General features: G+C 54.4%; 1 protein-coding gene across 1 annotated transcript in view; it reads right to left on the bottom strand.

Moving 5' to 3' along the window:
* Positions 1-10,215: 10,215 nt before the first annotated feature.
* The window catches only part of MVB12B (multivesicular body subunit 12B), a 192,800-nt gene continuing 182,807 nt past the window's right edge, over positions 10,216-20,208 (bottom strand). The window contains exon 10 of the mRNA XM_047069613.1: positions 10,216-13,946. Coding sequence (XP_046925569.1) covers positions 13,860-13,946 — 87 coding nt within the window. The 3' untranslated portion in view covers positions 10,216-13,859. The remainder of the gene's footprint in view (positions 13,947-20,208) is intronic.

Below are 20,208 nucleotides of genomic sequence, written 5' to 3'. Positions count from 1 at the left end.
ATCACAATAGGGCTAGGGGACATCTGTCACTATACGTGGTCATAAAAGTTTTTTTTCTTATGAAAACTTTTAAGATTTAGTCTCCTTAGCAACTTCGAAACGTGCAACACGGTGTTACTAACTGTAGTTAGCATGTTGTACATTGTATCCCCATAACTTGCTTACTTTACAACTAGAAATTGGTACCTTTTTGACCCCTTCCCCCCACCGCCTCTGGTAACTACCAATTTCTGTATCTATGAACTGGGTTTTTGTTTGCTTTTTAAGATTCCACGTGATAAGTGACGTCATATGGTACTTATCTTTGTCTGACTTATTTCACTTAGCATAATGTCCTTAAGTTCCATCTGTATTGTCCCAAATAGCAAGATTTCATTCCTTTGTATGGCCGGAGAGTATTCCATTGTGTGTGTGTGTGTGTGTGTGTGTGTGTGTGTGTGTATAACATATATTACGTATACATATTTGTGTATAACACACATAACACATTTCCTTTATCCATTCATCCATCAGTGAACACTTGGGTTGTTTTCACGTCTTGGATATTACAAATAATGCTGCGCTGAACGTGAGGGTGCAGATATCTTCTCGAGTTAGTGTTTTCATTTTCTTCAGATAAATACCCAGAAGGGGGATGACTGGATCATATAGTAATTCTATTTTTAACTTTTGAGGAACCTCCGTACTGTTTTCCATAATGGCTGCACCAATTTACATTCTCACCAGCAGCGCACAGGCGTTCCCTTTTCTTTCTGTCCTCTTTAACACCTGCTCTTTCTGTCTTTTCGATAATAGCCATCTTAACAGGTGTGAGGTGATATCTCATTGTGGTTTTGACTTGCATTTCCCGGGTGATGAGTGATGTTGGGCATCCTTTCATGTATGTGTTGGCCATCTGTATGTCGTCTTTGGAAAAACGTCTATTCAGATCCTCTGCCCGCTTTCAAATCAGATGTTTAGGTTTTTTGCTATTGATTTGTAGGAGAATAACTTCGGTTCATCAATAGACACCATTAAAAGGGAGGAAAGGCAAGCCATAGTTGGGAGAAGATATTTGCAAATATATGTGTGTGTGTGCGTGTGTGTGTATAATATACACACACATATATGTATATTTTAAAGGATTCATTTTGCGAACATATGAAGAACTTAAGAAATAAACTAAGAAAAAGACAATACAGTAGAAAATGGGCAAGAGACTAGGTCTTCACAAAAGATACTCAAGGGACCAATAAACACATGAACGTGCGCTCAACCTCATTCGTCAATAGGGAAAAGCAGATTTCAAATGCAGTCAGATAGTACTTCATGTCTACCGAGATGGCTAATTTTGCAAAGTCTTAAGTGTTGTTAAGGGCGCGGAGCAACTAGAATTTCTGCGCATGGCTGGTGTGAGCGTAAATCGCTACTCCGTCTTAGAAGACCGTCTGGAAGTGTTACCAACACCGAATGCGTGCCGCCTCGGCGATCCAGCAATTCCGCTCCTGGCGATGCTGATCCCCACAGCGATGAGTCTGCACGTACCAGATGTACGTGCCCAGTGTCCACGGTGCTGCTCGCGGCAGGCCCCGAACTAAAACAACTCAGGAGCCCACTGGCGCTGGGGTGGGGAAACCGGTGCATTCACACCGCGGACCTACTACTACCTGCCGAAGAGAGTGAACGAACCCCCGCCACGTGTTGCACGGGTGAGCCTCACGATATCCTGCCGAGGGTGAGGGGCCAGGGACAAAAGAGCCAGGTGCCCTAGGATTCCATTTACGTAGGCGTCAGAAACAAAACTGATCTGTGGGCTTAGAAGTCAGGAATAGTGCTCCTCTGCCTCTGAGGGATGGTAGCCGGGTGGGCCCCGGGGGTCCTCGAAGGCAGGTGGAGTCTGTTTCTCGGTCTGGGCTGCTTACATGGGTGTGTTCAGTTTGTGAGTATTCATCAGGTAGTACACTTACGACTTGGGCACTTGTTTGGTATGAATGTTACCCTTCAGTAAAAAAAAAAAAAAAAAAAAAAAAACAACACGTGAAAGAAAGCAATGGAATGACGGCAACACAGCACCATAAAACCGTTGACCTTAGTGAAGTCATCCACCCCCTGATGAGTGAGAACCGATAAAACACCCCCCGTGCACTCAGTGTCCTCCACAAGCGGGCTTCTCTAGTGATGGGGCGCTCACTGTCTGTGAGGGAGCTCCTGCATGGCCGGACAACTCCGGGCACACGGAGATGTGCTTTCCTGCCGCGTCCACTCGTGGACCCAAACCCTGTCCCCTGAAGCCACATCCAGTGAGACTTCTCCCTCTTGCGCAGCACAGCCACATGCTCACCAGGGTTTGGAATTGATGTTCTAATGTTTGCCACCCAGGCGCCCCCAGACATTCTCTTTTTAAGTTGACATATAATTGACATATTTTTTTTTCTAGAATTCTTATGTCACTTAGACATCTTACATTTTTTCAGATCTGTAACAGAGGGTTCCTAATAAAAAAACTTGTGAATCTGTTATGTCCGTGGTTATTTCTTGTTTTGATTTTTAGTTGTATCGTCTCTCTTTCCAGAAATTTGTCTTTTGCTCTTTTCAGAGAAAACACTGCTCACGTTTCTGTATGTTTTCTCTATTTCATTGATTCTACCCTCACTAGTCATTACTTTCTGTTTCCTTGCGTTGACCGACTGCTCTTTTCCTACCTTCTTCAGCGGACAGTTGAGGTTGGTTGTTTTCGACCTTTCTTGGTTTGGGATAAATTTAGACTAAGTTTTGTTCTATTTACTGCTTCAGCTGTGTCCTGAAGGTTCTGACCTGGGTAGGTACTTCATTATCGTTCCATGATGAGATCTCAGTAATTTCCCTTATGGTTTTCTCTTAGTTGTGTGTTTTGTGTTGTATGTGATGTTCAGGAGCTCCCATTTTACACACTTCTAGTCCTGTCACCCAAATCAGAGATGATCTTAGGTATGATGTTGGTGCTTTGGAATTTGTTGAGACTTCTCCAGTGGCTTAGTACATAGCAAATTTTAAGGGGATATGGACTCCATGTTAGCTTCTTAATTAGGCTATTTGAATTTTTTATCTGTCTGCTCATGTGTATTTGGGAAAAAAAAATGTTTTTGAGAGATGGTGTGAGGGGGAGGGGCGGGGGGGAGAGGGGGGAGAGAGAGAGAGAGAGAGAGAGAGAGAGAGAGAGAGAGAATGAATGAATGAATCAATGAATCAATGAATCCATCCCAAGCCGGCTCTGCATTGGCAGCCTAGAGCCCAGTGCAGGGCTTGAACTCACAAACCGTGAGATCGTGACCTGAACTGAAACTAGGAGTCGGAGGTTTGACTGACTGAGCTACCCAGGTGCCCCGCTCATGTGTATTTTTTAATTGAGGTATAATTGGCATATAGCATTAGTTTCAGGTTTACAATATAATGATTCAATAGCTGTATATCTTGTGAAATAGTCACCACAATAAATCTAGTTACTATCCATCACCCATACATAATTAACAATTTTTTTTTCTTGTAAGGGACCTTTAAGATCTATTCTCTTAGCCACTTTCAAGAGGCAAAACGGTATTATTAACTGTAGTCACCATGCTCTCTTATCACTACAAGTGTGTACTTTTGACCCATTTTCTCCTACTCCCACCCCCCTGCCTCTAGCATGTGCCAACGTGTTCCCTGTATCTGCGAACTTTTTTCTTTTTTTAAATATTGTGCCTATAAATGAGATCATACGGTGTTTGTCTTTGTCTGGCTTATTTCACTTAGCACAGTGCTCTCAAGTTCCATCCGTATTGTCACAAGTGGCAAGATTTTCTTCTTTACGGTGGCATACTATTAAGGTGTATTTACACCCCGCGTCTTTATCCATCCATCCGCTGATGGAAACTTAGGCTGTTGCCATGGCTTGCCCATTGTAAATGATGCTGCCATAAATCTAGGGGTGCAGGTATCTTCCCACGTTAGTGTTTTCATTGTCTTCAGATAAATACCCCGAAGTGGAATTGATGGGTCACAAGGGAGTTCTGTTTTTAATTTTTTGAGGAATCCCCTTACTGTTTTCCATAGCGGCTGTGCCAATTTACATTCTCATCAACAGGGCTCTCAAGCACGGGGCTTTTCCTACCCCTCTCTAACACTTGTTATTTCTTGTCTTTTTGAGACTAGCCATTCTAACAGGTGTCAGGTGGTATCTCATTGTGGTTTTGACTTGCATTTCCCTCTCGAGGGCGATGTTGAGCATCTTTTCATGTGTCTGTTGACCATCTGGATGTCTTCTCTAGAAAAATGTCTATTCAGGTCCTCTATTTTTTAATCAGATCGTTTCATTTATGTTTTTGCCTTTGAGTTGTATGAGGTATGTGTTCTTTATATATTTAGGATATTAGCACCTTAGGAGATATAGGACTTGCAAACATTTTCTCCCGCTTAGCAGGTGGCCTCTTCATTTTGTTGATGATTTCTTCTGCTGTGCATGAGCTTCTTAGTTTATGTAGTCCCGCCTGTTTATTTTTGCTTTTGTGGCCTTTGCTTTTGGAGTCAGATCAAAAACCTTGCTAAGATTGATGTCCAGGTGCTTACCGCCTTTGCTGTATTCTAGAAGTTCCGTGGTTTCAGGTCTTACACTTAAGTCTTTAATTCAGCATGGTGTAAGAAAGTGGTCCGGGTTCATTCTTTTGCATGGGGCTGACGAGTTTTCCCAACACCGTTTATTGAAAAGACTGTACATTCCCCATTGTATGTTATTGGTCCTTTGACCTAAGTTAATTGGTCATTGTATGCATGCGTTTATTTCTGGGTTTTCTCTTCTGTTCTGTTGATCTATGTATCTGGTTTGTGTCAATATCATGCTGTTTAGATTACTATAGATTTTTAATATAGTTTGAAATCAGGGAGCGTGATGCCTTCAACTTTGTTCTTTTTTCTCAATATTGCTGTGGCTACTTGGGTCTTTTGTGGTTCCATCCAAATTTTAGGATCCTTTCTTCTAGTTCTATGAAAAATGCCATTGGAATTTTGGTAGGGGGTGCATTAAATCTGGAGATTGCTTTGGGAAACAGAGACATTTTAATATTATTAATTCTTCCAATCCATGAACATGCAGTATCTTTCCATTTATTTGTGTCTTCTTCAATTTCTTTTATCAGGGTCTTATAGTTTTCGGTGTATTGGTCTTTCACCTCTTTGGTTAAATTTATTCCTAGGTATTTTATTCTTCTTGATGTAATTACAAATTGGATTGCTTTCTTAATTTCTCATTGCGATAGCTCATCATTAGTGTATAGAAATGCAACTGATTTTTGTAATCTGCTACTTCACTGAATTCATTTATTCTAACGTTTCTTTGGTGGAGTATTTAGGATTTTCTCTATATCCTATCACGTTGTCTGCAAATATGACAACTTCTCTCTTCCGAATTTGGATGTATTTTATTTTTATTGCCTAACTGCCCTGGCTAGGACTTCTGATACTATATGGAATAAAAGTGGTGAGAGGGTGGGAATCCTTGTCTGATTCCTGATCTTAAAAGCTTTCCCTCTAAGCTGAAAGCTTTTCACCATTGAGTGTGTTAGCTGTGGGCTTGTCCTGTAAAGCCTTTATTATGTTATAGAGAATATACAGGTACAGGAACAGGAACATGTAGGTACGTTCCCTTTATACCCACTTTAAAAGCTTTTTATCACAAATGGATGTCGAATTTTGTCAAATGCTTTCTCTGCATATGTTTTAGCCTGATTTCATTGATGTGGTGTAGCATGGGTTGCTTTGCAGATGTCGAACCATCTCTGCATTCCTAGAATAAATTCCACTCGATCACAGTTTATGATCCTTTTAGTGCACTATCGAAATCAGCTTGCTAATATTTTATTAAGGATTTTTTTGCATCTGTGTTGACCAGGGATATTGGTCTGTAATTTTCTTGTGGTGTCTTTGCCTGTTTTTTGTATCAGGGTCATGCTGGCCTCGTATTTGCTTGTGTTATATGAACTTGGCTGGTTTCTGGGAGAGGTGTAGTAAAATCTTCAAGTGCAATTGCTGATATATCAGTTTCTTTTCCTCTTTGGCCTATCAGCATTTCAGGACTGATGGGCAGAAGCAAGTTGTTTTGAATAAGCCCCTAATGTTTCCAGTGTCCTCCTCTCCTGGGGGCTAGTTTTTGTTTATACTAAACGCATGTTCTCTCTGGTCTGTTCGTTCTTCTTCTGTTTTTGGTTGGTCAGCTTCTTGTGTTCCTTTTGGTGGACCAGCTCTTCTGGGGTCTGTTTCTCTCCTGTGGATTTATTCCTTCGGACTCTAAGCCCCATCGCTGGTAACGTGTATTTGAGGGAAGCAACATGCATCTGGGAAAGCCCAGAATTTAGCTTGGTGATTCTTAAACTCGGCTGCACACTGGCATCACCCGGGGAGACTGAAAAATGACGGACTCATGCGTCCCTCCTTCGGAGATTCTGATTTCACTGATCTGGGTGTGGTCTGGGCACAGGAAGTCTTAAAAACTCTCTAGGTGGTTCCGTTGTGCAGTTAAGGTTGTGAGTCCTGTGCCCCCTCCCGAGAGTGACGAGGGAGGAGGGACGGATGTGTCTCGGCTGTTCAACTGTGCCCACGTCTACCTGCGTGCCCTTCCCCTTCAGGAGATCCAGACCCAAAGGGAAAGGGCCAAGACCTCTGCCTGGCACCACTTTTCCCAAGACCCGTGTCTCTGGTTGCACTTACTTGGCCCAAGGTGTGGGGAGAAGGGAGGTGGGAGCTTAGGGGTCAGCCACGCTGCTGTTTTGGTAGCGAAGGGATGACCTGAGCCACCCGGGGCAACGCGCGTGCATGTGTGTGTGTGTGTGGGGGGGGGTGGAGATGAACGAGCGCAGCCAGCAAATTGCCCCCCGCCCCCACACTGCCGCTCGTCGGTGGCAGCGGCCATCTTGCCCCCTGCTCTGCTGCTTTCCCCTAGACCCAAGCCCCCCTAGCTTTAGTGTTGGCTCCTGTGACCTATGGATCGTCTTTCTTTCTCTGGCAGCCCCTTGAGTTGGGCTTCAGGGGGACATCTAGCAGCCCATGGCCGTTACCTGCCTGCTGCACCCCCATCATGGATCTTGTTGGGTGCCGTGGCTTCAGAGGTGGGCCAGGTGAGGGCCCAGTTCTCTTGTCTCTGGTCGCTTTGGGGCCAGCATCGGGACTTGTCCAGGGAGGGCTGCTGCTGGTCATCACAGCCCTTGGGGTGGTCACAAACCTCGCGGCAAGGGCCACCGGGGCCCATCCTTCTTGTGCTGCTCAGCAGTGGAGTCCAGCCCACCTGTCGTCCTACCCACTTTGAGTTAGTCGTTCACTGAGCATTTGCTCTTGCCTGTTTTTATTCAAGGCCTGTGTTGGGTGCGTATACATGGGGCTACGGAGGAAGGTGTCATGAATGAGACCTGTTCCCCCTCCTTTAGGAGCAGGTCGTCTAATGAAAGGACTGGAGGGCTGCAGTGTTGCCCATGGGTCAGTGGTTCCAGTGTGCAAGGTATGGAGTGGCTTGAAGGGGAGGAATGTTAGCTTTGCCTCCAGGGGGTCAGGCAGGACATCACAGAGGAGGTGTCTGAGCAGAGGCTTCGAGGATGAACAAGACTTGACCAGACAGAAAAATGAGGGACAAGCATTCTAGATAGGGGGCACAGCATATGCAAAAGCAAGGAAGTACAGAGTTTAGGGTGTGAAGAACCATGCAAAATCCATCAGGGAGGTTTGCAGGAGGTGAGGCTGGGACAGGAGGCAGGGTCAGACCTGGAAGGATGGTGTTGGAAACCTGAGGGACTCTGATTTCATTCTTGGGGGGCGGGCACTGTAAGTGGAGGCATCCCGACAGATGGCTATGAGGAAGGTGGCTGGGAGGGGAAGATGCTGGGGGCAGGGGACCGGCTAAGGGGCTGATGCTGTAATCCAGGTGAAAAGCGTCAAGGGGCAGAATTTTAAAAGGAGCAGCAGTAAGAGGAAACAGTGGCAGAGTTTGAATGCACGTGTAGAGGGGGGAGCTGTCCAGCTGGAAACGGGGTGATCACAGGCGGCTCCAGCTGGTGGTGGCGGCGGGGGGCCTCCAGGTGTGGAGATGGGGGGGGGCCTGTTCCAGGACCGGGAGTCAGGAGAAGGGGAGCAGCTTGGGGCTTGTGGGAGATGGTAGGCTCTGCTTGGGATGTGCCCACGATGTCAAGGGGTAACACCCGGGTGGGGCCTCGCACGCGGGGCCGGCAGCAAAGCTGAGCACAGTTAAAGACACGGGCTGCCCCAGCAGCCTGGGGGGGGGGGTGCAGAAGGGGAGAGAAAGGTCAGGGTGGGGCTCAGGGAGCCCAGAGCTTTAGGGATGAGCCAGGGTGGCTAGGAGACAACGACAACAGGCAGAAGCAGGGGGAGAAGTGGGAGAGACATGGCAGGGGGTAAGCGGGATGGATCCAGGAGGGGGACCTCTGTGGTGTTGGGTCACTGCTGACTGCCCGGTGCCCACACTCTCGCCTCCGTGTGGAAGGTGCTCTTACAACGTGGTTTGAGAGAACAGACAGACAGATGGACGGGTGGATGCATGCCCCTCCACCCACCTCAGCGTCTTCTCCCCGTGGCACAGAGCTGCTGATGGAGTGCTTTTCCGTCTCCCCGGGGAAGAGGTGCTACCCCTCCCCGCACAGCCTCGGGCTCCCCTGCAGCAGATGCCTGATGAGGCTCTAAATAAGTTAGACCTGCTCCAGACACTTTGTGATCACACACTCCCTCCCCGCCCCAGGCCAGAGTCACTGGGGCAGAGAGGGTCACGTGACCCAGGCTGGCCAATCAGAGTCTGTCCTGGGACTCTTGCCTCTGGATCTTCTGAACAGAGACATGTAAGCTCGAGTGGCTGTGTATACACCCAAAGGCGCATGTGCCATGCACACTGGTGGACAGAGCACGTGAGAAGGAGGGCCCGAGTGTGAGAGAACTAGAAGCGGATGCTCAGATGAGGCAGAAACAGGTGCCGCCTGGCTGCATCCTGCTCTGGGTTCCAAGTTTCCTCTGGGTCTGGCCACTCACCCCTCCCTGGCCTAGGCTGTCGTGTGTAGGTGTTGGTTTCTTGCTGCCCTAAGGTCTGTGAGCTGCCTCCCCCTCCCGGCTCTGGGGAATCCGTCTGTCTGTCTGAGCAGTGCATGAGGCCTCTTGCAAACGGACTCTGTGCCCTGGATGTCAGTCCGAGGCCACCACTTGAACTTCCTGGGTGACCTAGCACTAGGCTGTGGATGGCAACACCCAACCCTGGCCCCGAAGAGAGACCTGGCAAGTCACGTGGTCTCTGCTGACGCTAAGAGCCCTTCCTCCCGTCTTCCCAGGGTAAGCCAGGAGGGACGCACCCTCTCCTTCCGCGGGTGCTGGGTAACCAGTGACGTGCACGTGGTCAGGGAGTGGCAGAGCCAGAATCGGAATCCAGCTCTTCAGACCCTGCGTTGAGTGTTCCTTGTGGATTTCTCGTGGAATTCTCTGGTCTGCTTTTCCTCGCTCTTGCGAGATGCCAGAGGTGGGGGTCCTAGGCTGGAGGCAGGGACACTTGGGGGACTCTCATGGCCCTGATGAGAGGTGAGCTAAAGGTGGGCCCCACTCTGAGTCTGGCGTAAACAGGGCTGGAGGCAGTGACAGCTCAGGTTGTCACGTCAAGCCCAAAAATGCAAAGGTTACTTACAAAAGAGGGAAAGAGCCTTGATAGTGAGATCTGAAGCGACGGCCCTCGCACGGAGCCCTGGGCCGTGTCCCGCGGGCCTCTGGTCCCCTCGCCGGCGTTCACAGTGGCGTCTCGCCAGCAGGTGAGCCGTCGGGACAGGACCGAAACCACGGGGGCCGCGTGTCCTCTCGAGCAGCCCGGCCGCCCCGAACCCCTCGCAGACGGGGCCCCGGGCAAGCCGCACATGAAAGCGCATTCTTGTTGGCGACCTGTTGACGCGCACGGGTTTCAGGTGCTTTTGTGGCAACTGGGGTTTTTGCCTCTAAGGAGCATTCCTGAGGGTTGTTCCCAGAGAACGGCAGGGCTTTCTAGGCCCTCGTGAATTCCTCCGGTTCGTAACCAGGTCTCTAAACCAAACAGGGGCATCGAAGCCCACGGCTTCTTTCTAGCGGGTGGGAAGGCCGGGCGGTGGCTGTCTGCTCCCCACCCCCCCCCCCCTCCCCGGCCAGGAGCCGGGGAAGATGCTGGAGCCTCCCCGAGGGACGCCGACCTTGCTGAGGTAGCGCCACAGCAGCAAGCCCGGGAAAAGGTTAAAACGTTTATTTAACAAATTATATTAAGACAGACAATCACACAGTGAAACTTCCCTTCGCCAAGTACAGAGTCACCTCAAATAAATACGGTAAGGACGTCGTTCCCATGGCGAGGGCACAGCGGCCCGGCCGTGGCCCCAGCGTCCCATGGCAGCCCACACACCTGTCGCGGGGAGAACAGAAGCCCCGTCTCCTGGCGGCGAGGGCCGCTGTGGGGCGTGGGGCGGCATCCGGACGGGCGAAGGAGGAGGGGCCGCCGCCTCCAGGCCCGGGCGGCAGGGGGGCAGTGGGCGGAGCCAGAGCTCGGCCCCGCACCCCCCGTGGGCACGCGGCTGCCGGGTCGAGGCCCTGCTTTGCTCTCGGGCTCCCTGGATCTCAGGGGAGCCCTCGTCGTCGGGGTGGAGCGAGGGGGCAGCTGGGCTCCCGCCCCCTGCCGAGCACCATGGCGCAGCGGCGACGCTATCGCGCCGGAACCAGCGTGGCTGGCGGCGCTGGGAGGTCCGTTACGGGACCGGAACCAAAAGGGGCTGTGAGGCGTGTGCTTATGCTGGCCCAGCCGGCACAGTGGCTCTGGGGTCCGACGAGCCTCGGGCCCAAATCTGGTCTCTGCCACCTGCCAGCTTTGTGCCGCGGACTGGTCTCCGCTTCTTCGCCTCTAACCGGGAGCAACGAACATCCATTTCTGGGTGTTTTTCAAGGGAGAAAAACGGGAGAAAATGTGCTTAAAGAGGAGAAATGTGCCACTGCCTGGCACGGAGCAGGTGCTTAGTAGGTGTTAGTCCTTGTCGCCCGCCGTGCTGCCTTTCTGAACAGCACGGGGGGTGGGGGGTGGGGAAGCAAATGTCAGGGGCTCCTGGTGGCCAACTGTGCAGGGGTCAGAACTGCCAGCAAGGAAGCCGGGGCGGGCGGGGGTCCTGACCTGGTCCCAGCTCTCCAGGTGGCAGGGGCGTGTGGCCCATATTGGTTCCGGGACTCGGGGCAGGAAAAGCCTTGATAAAAATTTGCAAATGAACACGTCGCAACCTACTTACCCCCTATTAGCACTATGCCCTTTCCAAGGGTTTTGGAGAGAGAATGGATTTTCAGATGGAAGAGAGAAGGCAGCAGGGAAGCCTGTGCTCTCGTTGGTCTCTGGGGGAGTGGCGGGGAGTGCTGGGGGACACAGGGCCCGGCCCCTGCCCTTCACACTTCCGAGAACCCTTGTCCTTCCCTGCCTGTGTGGTCACAGGGTTTGTGAGGCAATGCGCCCTCCCAGAAAGAAAAGGTCGCCTTGTTCCAGTGGTGTGCCAGGGGTCTGGGCTGTCCTGCTGTCTGCACGCGCCCCCCCCCCCCGCCCCCCCAAGAGGCAAAGAGGGCTGGGAGCAGCCTAAAATCTACCACAGACGCCAACCTTTCCCTAACACGGTCACTGCCTAATTGTCCTAATGGTTTAGGGTGACGTTCAGTCACCGTTACACGTCGCTTATGTCTACCATGCAGTGGAGGTCGTCACCCCAGGCCGCCTGCATCCACACCGGTCTGGCCTCTTCCTGGTGGCCCCGCAGCCCCATCCCGTAACCGCAGGATGGCCCCGGAGTTGGGGGGGGGACAGCCACCCTCCCTGCCCACCTCCGCCTTCTTGCACCCACGCTTGGGCTCCCACGTGGTCGTCTTCGGCCCTGAGAGCCGCTAAAACCCCTGGCTGTCGGTCAAGGGAGAAGGGCTGCCGGGCGCTGCCTGTCAGATGGCAATCTTCCAGTCAGGCCGTGAACAAAGCGCACGCACCAAGCGAATGGTACAGAAGGAATTGGTCGTCCCTCTGTGTTGGGCTTGGGGTCATGCAGGTCACTTGGTTTTGGACCGGCCACCCGTCCAAAAGGCAGCAGGAGACACAGGTTCTCTGGGCCCCACGGGACTCCTCCAGTTTCCCCAGAAACACAAGTAGCTTATCTCGGCGTGTACATCTGAGACCAGTTCGAAGCTCTCTCCTTCCTGGGTGAGCACCATAGCCCTTGGCTTCCTGGACCCCGGGGGTTCCACACACCGCCTGCATTTTCCTGCCGCTTTGCTGTGTGGGAGGCACAGGAAGGCCAGCTCCACCAAGGACGTCCCGGGTCTGGGCGGAGGGAGGGAGAGGTGCCCGCTTCTGTAATGCACAGAAATCAGGAGGTATCGCCTTGAAGATCCGGGGCGACAGCGGTGAGGGTAGAGGTTCTGGAGCTGGCGTTGCTGACGGCAGGTACAGGAGGTATTTTTGCCCCACCCCCACCTCTGAGCCGGCGGCCACCCTCCACACGTTGGCCAGTTCTGCCCCAGCCACCACGTGCCATCCCAGGAGCCACGGGTAGGCGGGGAGCGTCCTTGGCTGTGGCTCCCCTGTGCTACCTTCATGGGGGGGGGGCACCTCCCTGCTCTCCAGGCCTCAGCCCGCTCCCACCCCCCCCCCCCATGCATGTCAAGCCTCCCATCCAAAGCTCCTGCTGCCCTCTAGTGACCTCCGAGGTGGGAGATCCCAACATTCTGTGGAATCGAGACAGACCCTGGTAACTAGACCAGGCAGGCCGTCGAGGTGGGGGCCTGAGCCCCCCAGGGGTGGCTGCAGCCCTGTTCTCATGGCAAACCCGAGTGGGGCTGAACTTGGCAGCCGGCATTGTGGGAGATGCCAGTGTGGCCACTGGCCAGTCATGGCCCCAGTTCGGTGACCTGGCTCAGACGGACTTTTACAAATGATTCCTGCTGTGGGCAGACCCCATCGAGATGCAGCCTGGCTCTGCGAAGCTGGGTGACCACGTGCCCGCGTCCCTCTGCGGCTGGACACCAGCCCACGGGGTCTCTTTCCCGCAGCCCAGGGAGGGGCGTCTCTGGGTCAGGGCACGTGGGCGTTGCAGAGATGAGCCCTTTGGGAGGAACAGGGCGGGTGGTGGGTGAGCACAGTGTCCCGGGCAGCAAAACTCCCCTCCAAGCAAGCACCAGGTCCCTCGGCCTTCTCGCCCAGCGGGGACGTCCTCTGTGGGGGCAGCCGGGCGGCTGCGCCCCGACCTCTGCGTGTCCAGTGTGTCGGTTGGGGGCCGAGTGTGAAGGGGTGGCCACCGGTGGGGCCTGGGGCCGCTCGGGGGCCGCCGGCTCCTTCCTCCCTCGAGTCCTCAGGGTTGCCATGAAACGCTCAGGGCGTTTGTCGCTGTCAGTTCTGGGGCGCGGGGGGAGCCCCGGCGGGGGGCTGTGCCCCGCTGCCACCGTCTGAGGCTTCCAGGAGGAACGTGCGAGCTTAGCGGCAGGCAACAGCCAGGAGGACAGGGAGCCAGCGGGTCACCGGGAAGCTCCGCAATTGCGCGGGGCCCTCGGGTGGCTCCCGCGGTGGGTGGGGTCGCGTGTAGGAGGCCGGTCGTCACACAGACACGCCAGGAGCCGCTGGTCACTACAGCAAACACAGATTAGTCCAGATTATGAACAGTGTCCCCGGGGAGGCGGGGGTGTCCCGTCAGGCAAGCTGATGGCCGAGGAGGTAACCGCTTAGCCGCCCGGAGTCTCCCAGGCGAGCCCCCGGGGGTGGGCGGGCTGTGAGGGCGGGCAGGAGGGACTGGACTGGGCGAGGGAGGGGCGCTCAGTAGTCGGGCGGCTGCGTCTTCTCCCCGAGGGGGCGGGGTGGCGGCCGGGCCTCAGGACTGGGGGATCTGCTGACACCGCGTGGGGCTGGGCGGGAGCCGGGCCGCAGCGCTCTGCTCCGTGCGGAAGCTGTACTCATACTGCGGGAGGGAGCGGACAGAGAAGCGTGGTCAGTGCGCGAGGAGGCCGCAGGGAGGCCTCGGCCCGGCCCGCGGAGGCCCCGGGGCCAACTTGCCGAGCGTGCGCCCACGCGTGGTGCCAGCGTGCGTGCGTGTGCGCAGACCGCGCTCTGGCCGCCCAGGGTGTGAGGACGGAGTCCTGGTCCGGGGGCTGCAGCGCCCGAAGCCACGCGCTGCCCCCGGGCCAGGCTGCCTGCAGGAGAGGGTCGCGCGAGGTACACCCCATCCCGCAACTGCCCAGGGGCCCTCTGACTCCGTGTTCTCTGGGCACGGCTGCTGACACACCGGAGCGGTGCGGGGAAGGGGCAGCACCCCACAGGTCCGTGTACCTCTCTGAGTTCCCAGAGCTGCTCCCTGGAGGGTGGGTGACTGTCCTGGTTAGCTGATGAAAGCCGAGGCTCCCGGGGACAGCGCCCACACCGGCGACCCAGCCTGGGCCAGGGTGGCACCCGGAGGGGCACATCTGTGCCCTGTGCCACCTCATGCTTAAGACGGAAGCTTACCTGACCCTAGATCCCAGGAGCATGTATAGGTGGGCTCGGAGTCTAATGGAGACTCAGAGAGGCAAGTACTTCTGCTGGGGGACCGGGAGCCCCCATGGTTCCCCCCGAAGACCCGGTGGGCATCAAAATGGGGGTGTGTGCCAGGCAGAAGAGCAGACACAGGTGAGGAGTGCCCTCCAGCAGACACGGGCCTGCTGGCCTGGGCTTCAGAGGCTGGGAGTGGGCCTGTGGCGAGCGGCCCGGCCCGTTATGTGCCAAGGCAGCCGTGTGGTCCTAGGGGTTTAGGAGTGAGGAGTTTGGATCAGGTCAGTGGTCGTTAAACATTTTATTTTCTAAATGTTTATTTTTGAGAGAGCAAGCAGGGGAGGGCCAGAGAGAGAGACAGGGAGACAGAGGATCTGAAGCAGGTTCCATGCTGACAGCAGAGAGCCCTATGCGGGGTTCGAACTCAAAAACTGTGAGCTTATGACCTGAGCTGAGGTTGGGGCTTAACTGAGCCACCCAGGCACCCCTGTTAAACATTTTAAATAACATCTAAACACTTCTGAGCAGAATTGCCCTAAAAAAGGGCTCGTCTGTGTAAAACAGAGCAAAGTGGAGTGGTCCTGGCTGAACTTGGCCACCAGCTGAGGCTATTTCCTCGGGGACACTGGGGAGGCTGACAGGAAGCCTGGCCTGGCCCCCTGCCCCCAAGTGACTGCCCACCGCACAGAGAACAGCTAAGTGCTGACGGCTTTAGGGGTCAGTCCTGAATGAGGGGGAGCAGACCTCTGAGGCTTTTTCCCTCAAGTAGAAATGGTGGGTAAACAGTCCAGCAGGCCACCCCTGCCGAAGGGCCCCAAAGGCTGACCCAGGACAGACGGACACAGATCTGCACTGGCCCCATCCTATCCCTGTGTTGAATAGCTCGAGTGGCTCCTGAGCCCGGAGCCACAGGGCCTACGCCGCAGCTGTGACTGTGGTCCCTACAAAGGTCTGTTGCCAGAAGGGGCGAGAGGGAAGGGCTTTGGAGGGTGACCTCAGGCAGGTCTCTGCCCCTCTCTGAACCTTAGTGAACCTATCTCTAAAGTGGGGTCACGTTAAGAAATAAGTGCTGGGGTGCTTGGGTGGCTCGGTCGGTTGAGGCTCCTCTGACTCTTGATTTCGGCTCAGATCGTATCTCACGGTTTGCCGGTTCGAGCCCCGCGTCGGGCTCTGTGCGGATGGCGCGGGGCCTGCTTGGGATTCTCTCTCTCCCGTTGTCCCCAAAATAAATATTAAAAAGAAAGTGCTGGCGAGGCTGTGGAGAAAAGGGAACCCTTGTGCCCTGCTGGGAACACAAACTGGTGCCGCCACCTGGAGGACCCCGAGAACCCTGAACCTAGGACTCCCCTAGGACTCGGCGATTCCACTTCACTCTAACTCAGCGAGATACCTGCAGCACCACGTCCACGGCAGCACCATCTAGAGCAGCCACGCCAGAGACCGCCTCCGTGGCCGCTGACAGATGAAGGGATACGGATGTGGCATATATGTGCCACGGGATATGACTCAGCCGTAAAAAAAAAAAAACAAAACCGAAATCTTGCCGTTTGCAACAGCAGGGCTGGACCCTGGGGCATCGTGTGAAGTGAAATAAGTCAGAGAAAGATACCATGTGACCTCACTGATCTGTGCAATCTAGAAAACAAAACAAAACAAAAACACAACACCCCATACTTAACAGGTACAGAGAACGGACTGGTACTCGCCAGGGGAGGGCGTGTGGATGGGCGAAGGGGGTCAAAAGGTACAAATTCCAGTTGTAAGATAAGTCAAGGAGATGTGACACACAGCATGGTGACTACGGTTGATCCTGTGTTGCTTATTTGGAAGTTGCTAAGAATAAATCTTAAAGGGTCTCATCACAAAAACTTGTCACCATGGTGACAGATGTTGACTCATTGTGATTATTTTGCCGTCTATATAAATATGGGTTCGTTATGTTGGACACCTGAAGCTCGTGGTATATGTCAGTTAAACCTCACAAAAGTCAGTGGGGTCACAATCTACTCCCAGGGCCAACTGGGAAGACGGCGTGAGCTACAGCAGGTTAAGGGCCTGTACGGCCCTGGCGCCAAGCAGGCACTCACTGCACATCTGTTGGCTACTTCGAAAAAGCTATTAAAGCAGCTTCCAACCCGCTCGCGTTTGGGCTCCCTGATGACCAGGGCACAGGCCGAGGATGGACTCCTGCCCCAGGAGGCTGGCCCAGCAGAGCGGCCCCGGACAAGGCTGCCTTTGGGCGAAGCCTGGGACAATACCGCCACCTGGTGGCTGCTCGCGTGCATCACAACAGGGAAGGTTCCCTCCTCGACTCCACCAGCACCCACCACCTCCGCCCGGTGCTGGGCACGGGGCCAGAGCATGTGCGTCCCAGCGCCATTAACCAAAGGGGGCAACACAGGAGGAGAGGCAGGTTGTGGGAGGGCAGGAGTGCATTTCGGCCAGTGGCCGAGGGCGGTCCCCAGCAGCACCGAAGGGAAGGAGCCCGGCTGGGGAGACGTGGAACCAGGGATAAAAGGTCGGGGATTAGAAGCACTCGGGGGGAAGGGCAGCTGGAGTGACAGATGTGGAGATGCTTCAAGAGAAGCACACAGGGTCAGAAGATGAGGACGGGCCCTGCACGTGGGGGTGGGGGACCCGGAGGTGTGGGTCCGCGAGGGGAGCAGAGGGCAGGCATGAGCGCCAGAGCGGCACGGGCCGGGGCTAGGGTGGTTGAAAACACCTAGTGGCCTCCGTAGGAGCAGTTCTGGGTGGGCCAAGGTGCCAGTGTGGACTGGCCGGCGTGGCTACCCCTCAGCGGCGGGGAGAGAGGGCACCCAGAGCAAGAGACTAGCAGGCTGATGAACCCTGAACACATGTAGATCCCCTGGAGGTCCTGGTAGAACGCATGTCCTGACTCTGAAGGTCTGGGGTGGAGCCCAGGATCCTTCATTGTCACCCAACTGCCAGGTGGCCTGCTGCTGTTCTGGGGACTAGTTCAGGCAATTCTGTGACCCAAAAGCGGGACGTGGGAATGGGTGCGGGTAGGCAGAGGGCCGAGATGGCAAGGCTCAGGAGAGGCCTCACTCTGGCTGTTCTAGGGCCACGCCTGGGAGGTGTCCGCCTGGGGCAGCGGACGGAAGGCACCTCGCGAACGAAGAAGTCGTCCCGGGTGCACACACTGCCTTTTCCTGATTCACAGCCCGCGCGCGCCCCTCCCCCCACCAGCGGGCCAGGGCTCCTGGCGCAGCGCACAGATTGCTGTCCCCGCACCCCCCCCCCCCCCCCCCCCCCCCCCGCCAATCCTACCCTTGGGAGCTTTCCCTTTTTAGGTTATCTTGGCTGGAGAAAAGCATTACTCCCCCCACCTCTTGTTTTCTCTAACTCCCCAAATGAAATTTCAACATATGTCCCCAGACATAATCCCCCTTAGGCTGCGGATAACCCTTCCCACAGACACTGTCTTCTGCCGGGGATTGCTGGCCCCAAAGTGTTTGCCCAAGAGACTAGGGCCGCTTCTGGAAGGTCTTTCACTCCCTTGGGCAAACAGCGAGTACCTTTGAAGGTGGATTTGGGCCCGGATCTGTTTACTCAAGACATTAGTCTCCTGCATAAGGAAAACCTGCACTCGCGTACAAACAGCAAATCCTTTTTGAATTAAAAAAATTTTCAATTAAAAAGCATTTGGGTTCGCAGAGCCGAGAGCCCAGCTGAGCAGCGCCAGGTCATGGCGCCCTCTGGTGGACACAGGCCATCACAGCACCCGGGCCTGTCGGTCTCTCCGGGAAAAGAGACGTCACTGTCAGGGGCTCTCTTTGGGGCTTTCCGGGGGCCCAGGCACCGTGTGCCTCTGTCTGGGAGACCTTGCAGCTGAGGCATCGGGCCTCTCTAGCTACAGTGCGTGCGCCCCAGCTTCCAAAAGCCTTTTGCCATAGCAAGGGCATCATCCTGGGAAATGGGACATGCCGACCTTGGCTTCTGGCTGCACCGTGGAGGCTAAGTCGCTTAGCTGCAGCCTCCCTGGCAGAAAGGAGGTGATCAAACCCTCACCTGGTCACAGAGATGTGAGAAGCACCAGGGACAATTCGTGTGAAAGCACCCTGAGAATGAAGAAACCAGTCCTCCTGATGCATCAGAATCAAGGTTTTTAACCAAAGCCACCGATCCCCGGGCCCTGCCCCCGGTGGGATGGTTCTGGTTCAACTGGCCTGGCCTGACAGCATCAGCATTTTCCAGAAGCACCAGGAGATCTTACTGGTTAGGCAGGTGGAGAATCACTGCCTGAAAACTTTTACCGAATATAATACAGTCCCCGCTTTACGATGTCGACGTTTCGACCTGGATGTTTTTGACATTAAGAAGGTGCAAAAGCCAGTGATGTGCTGAACGAAACTCCTCCCAACCCCGTCCTGGCGTCTGATGTTTGGCAGCTAGAGCTCCCCGGCAGCCCCTCAGCCACGGGTCTCAGCAACCGATACGCTGACGGCCATGCTGTCCCCATACAACCATCTTGCGTGTCACTTTCAGTACAGTATCCAACAAATTGCAGGAGATCGTCAACAGCTTATTACAACACAGGCTTTGTGTTAGATGCTTCTGCCCAACTGTGGGCTACTGTATGTGTCCTGGGAGTTTAAGGTAGGCCAGGCTAAGCTAGGCTGTTCGGTAAGTGAAGCGTATTAAGTGCGTTTTCCACGCACGGTGTTTTCAGCTTACAATGGATTTACTGGGAGGAAAGCCCCATTGTAAGTTGAGGAAGATCTGCGGAGGGAAAAAAGGGCAAGTATATACCCTTCCTCCCTGAATCCAGTAATGATCAAATCAGAGGCTCCAGAGGAGAAAAGATAGTAAGGGATTATTTCTAGTGCCTGAGTAGTGCAGATATGGAAGCTGAGGCCCAGGGGAGGATCGGACTTCCCAAAGGTCCAGAGAGAGACAGGGCAAAGCTGGACCAGGCCCCCAGTAGCCCCTACGGACAGGGGCAGGGCTGGTGGGGCAACTGGCGTCGGACAAGCATCTGTACCCTCCTCTCGTGCAGGTGCAGTTCGGAGGTGGGGGCAGACTGGCAAATGTGAACCGATGAGCCAGTGTAAGTTGGCACTGGGGTGGATCATGGAAGAGCTGGAAGGGTGCACCGAGAACAGGCCCGGAGGGGCCAGGCGGGGCCTCGGAGGCCTGGCCAGGTGAAGGCGGGTGGAGGAGAAGTGAAGGGGCCAAGATTCAGGCCAACAGGAAGTCCGGTTCACTTAAGGCTCGTTCACACGGGCCTGGCGCCGTACAGACAGGAAGGTGGATGAGGTTCTTAGTGGCCCTGCCCTCCCAAGCCTGTCCTGGCACCTGCTCTCGTTCCTCACAGCCCAGGCCTTCACTCTTAGTGCCCACGGTTCAACCCCTCTCAGAATATCAGCGATGGAAGCCTCTACCCCTCACTGAAGGGCTTGAGTCCCCTTCTGTCTCCAGAAGCCTGGCTGCTGGCACCCAGCCCCCCGTGCGAGGTCAAAGCCAGTGCCCCTGTGAGGAGTGGGCACGGAAGGGCCTCACGTCCCCATAGGGCAGCTCGTCTGGGTACTGGGGAGGCCTGTCCAGCTAATCCGAATATGTCCACCCCTTCAAGCTCCTGAAGGGGAGACTGAGAACCAAGCCCAAGGCTTGTGACACTTTGTGGTCTCTTATTTTTCCTCCCATGGGAGTCCTTGTTTTGCACTCAGACTATGGTT

The sequence above is a fragment of the Lynx rufus genome, unplaced genomic scaffold, assembly GCF_022079265.1.
Source record: "Lynx rufus isolate CCGP_SWC_20201006 ecotype Redwood Valley unplaced genomic scaffold, mLynRuf1.p SCAF_10, whole genome shotgun sequence".
In the NCBI taxonomy this organism is placed as follows: domain Eukaryota; kingdom Metazoa; phylum Chordata; class Mammalia; order Carnivora; family Felidae; genus Lynx; species Lynx rufus.
Note: the sequence above shows the minus strand (reverse complement) of the source record. Positions and strands in the feature narration are given on the sequence as shown.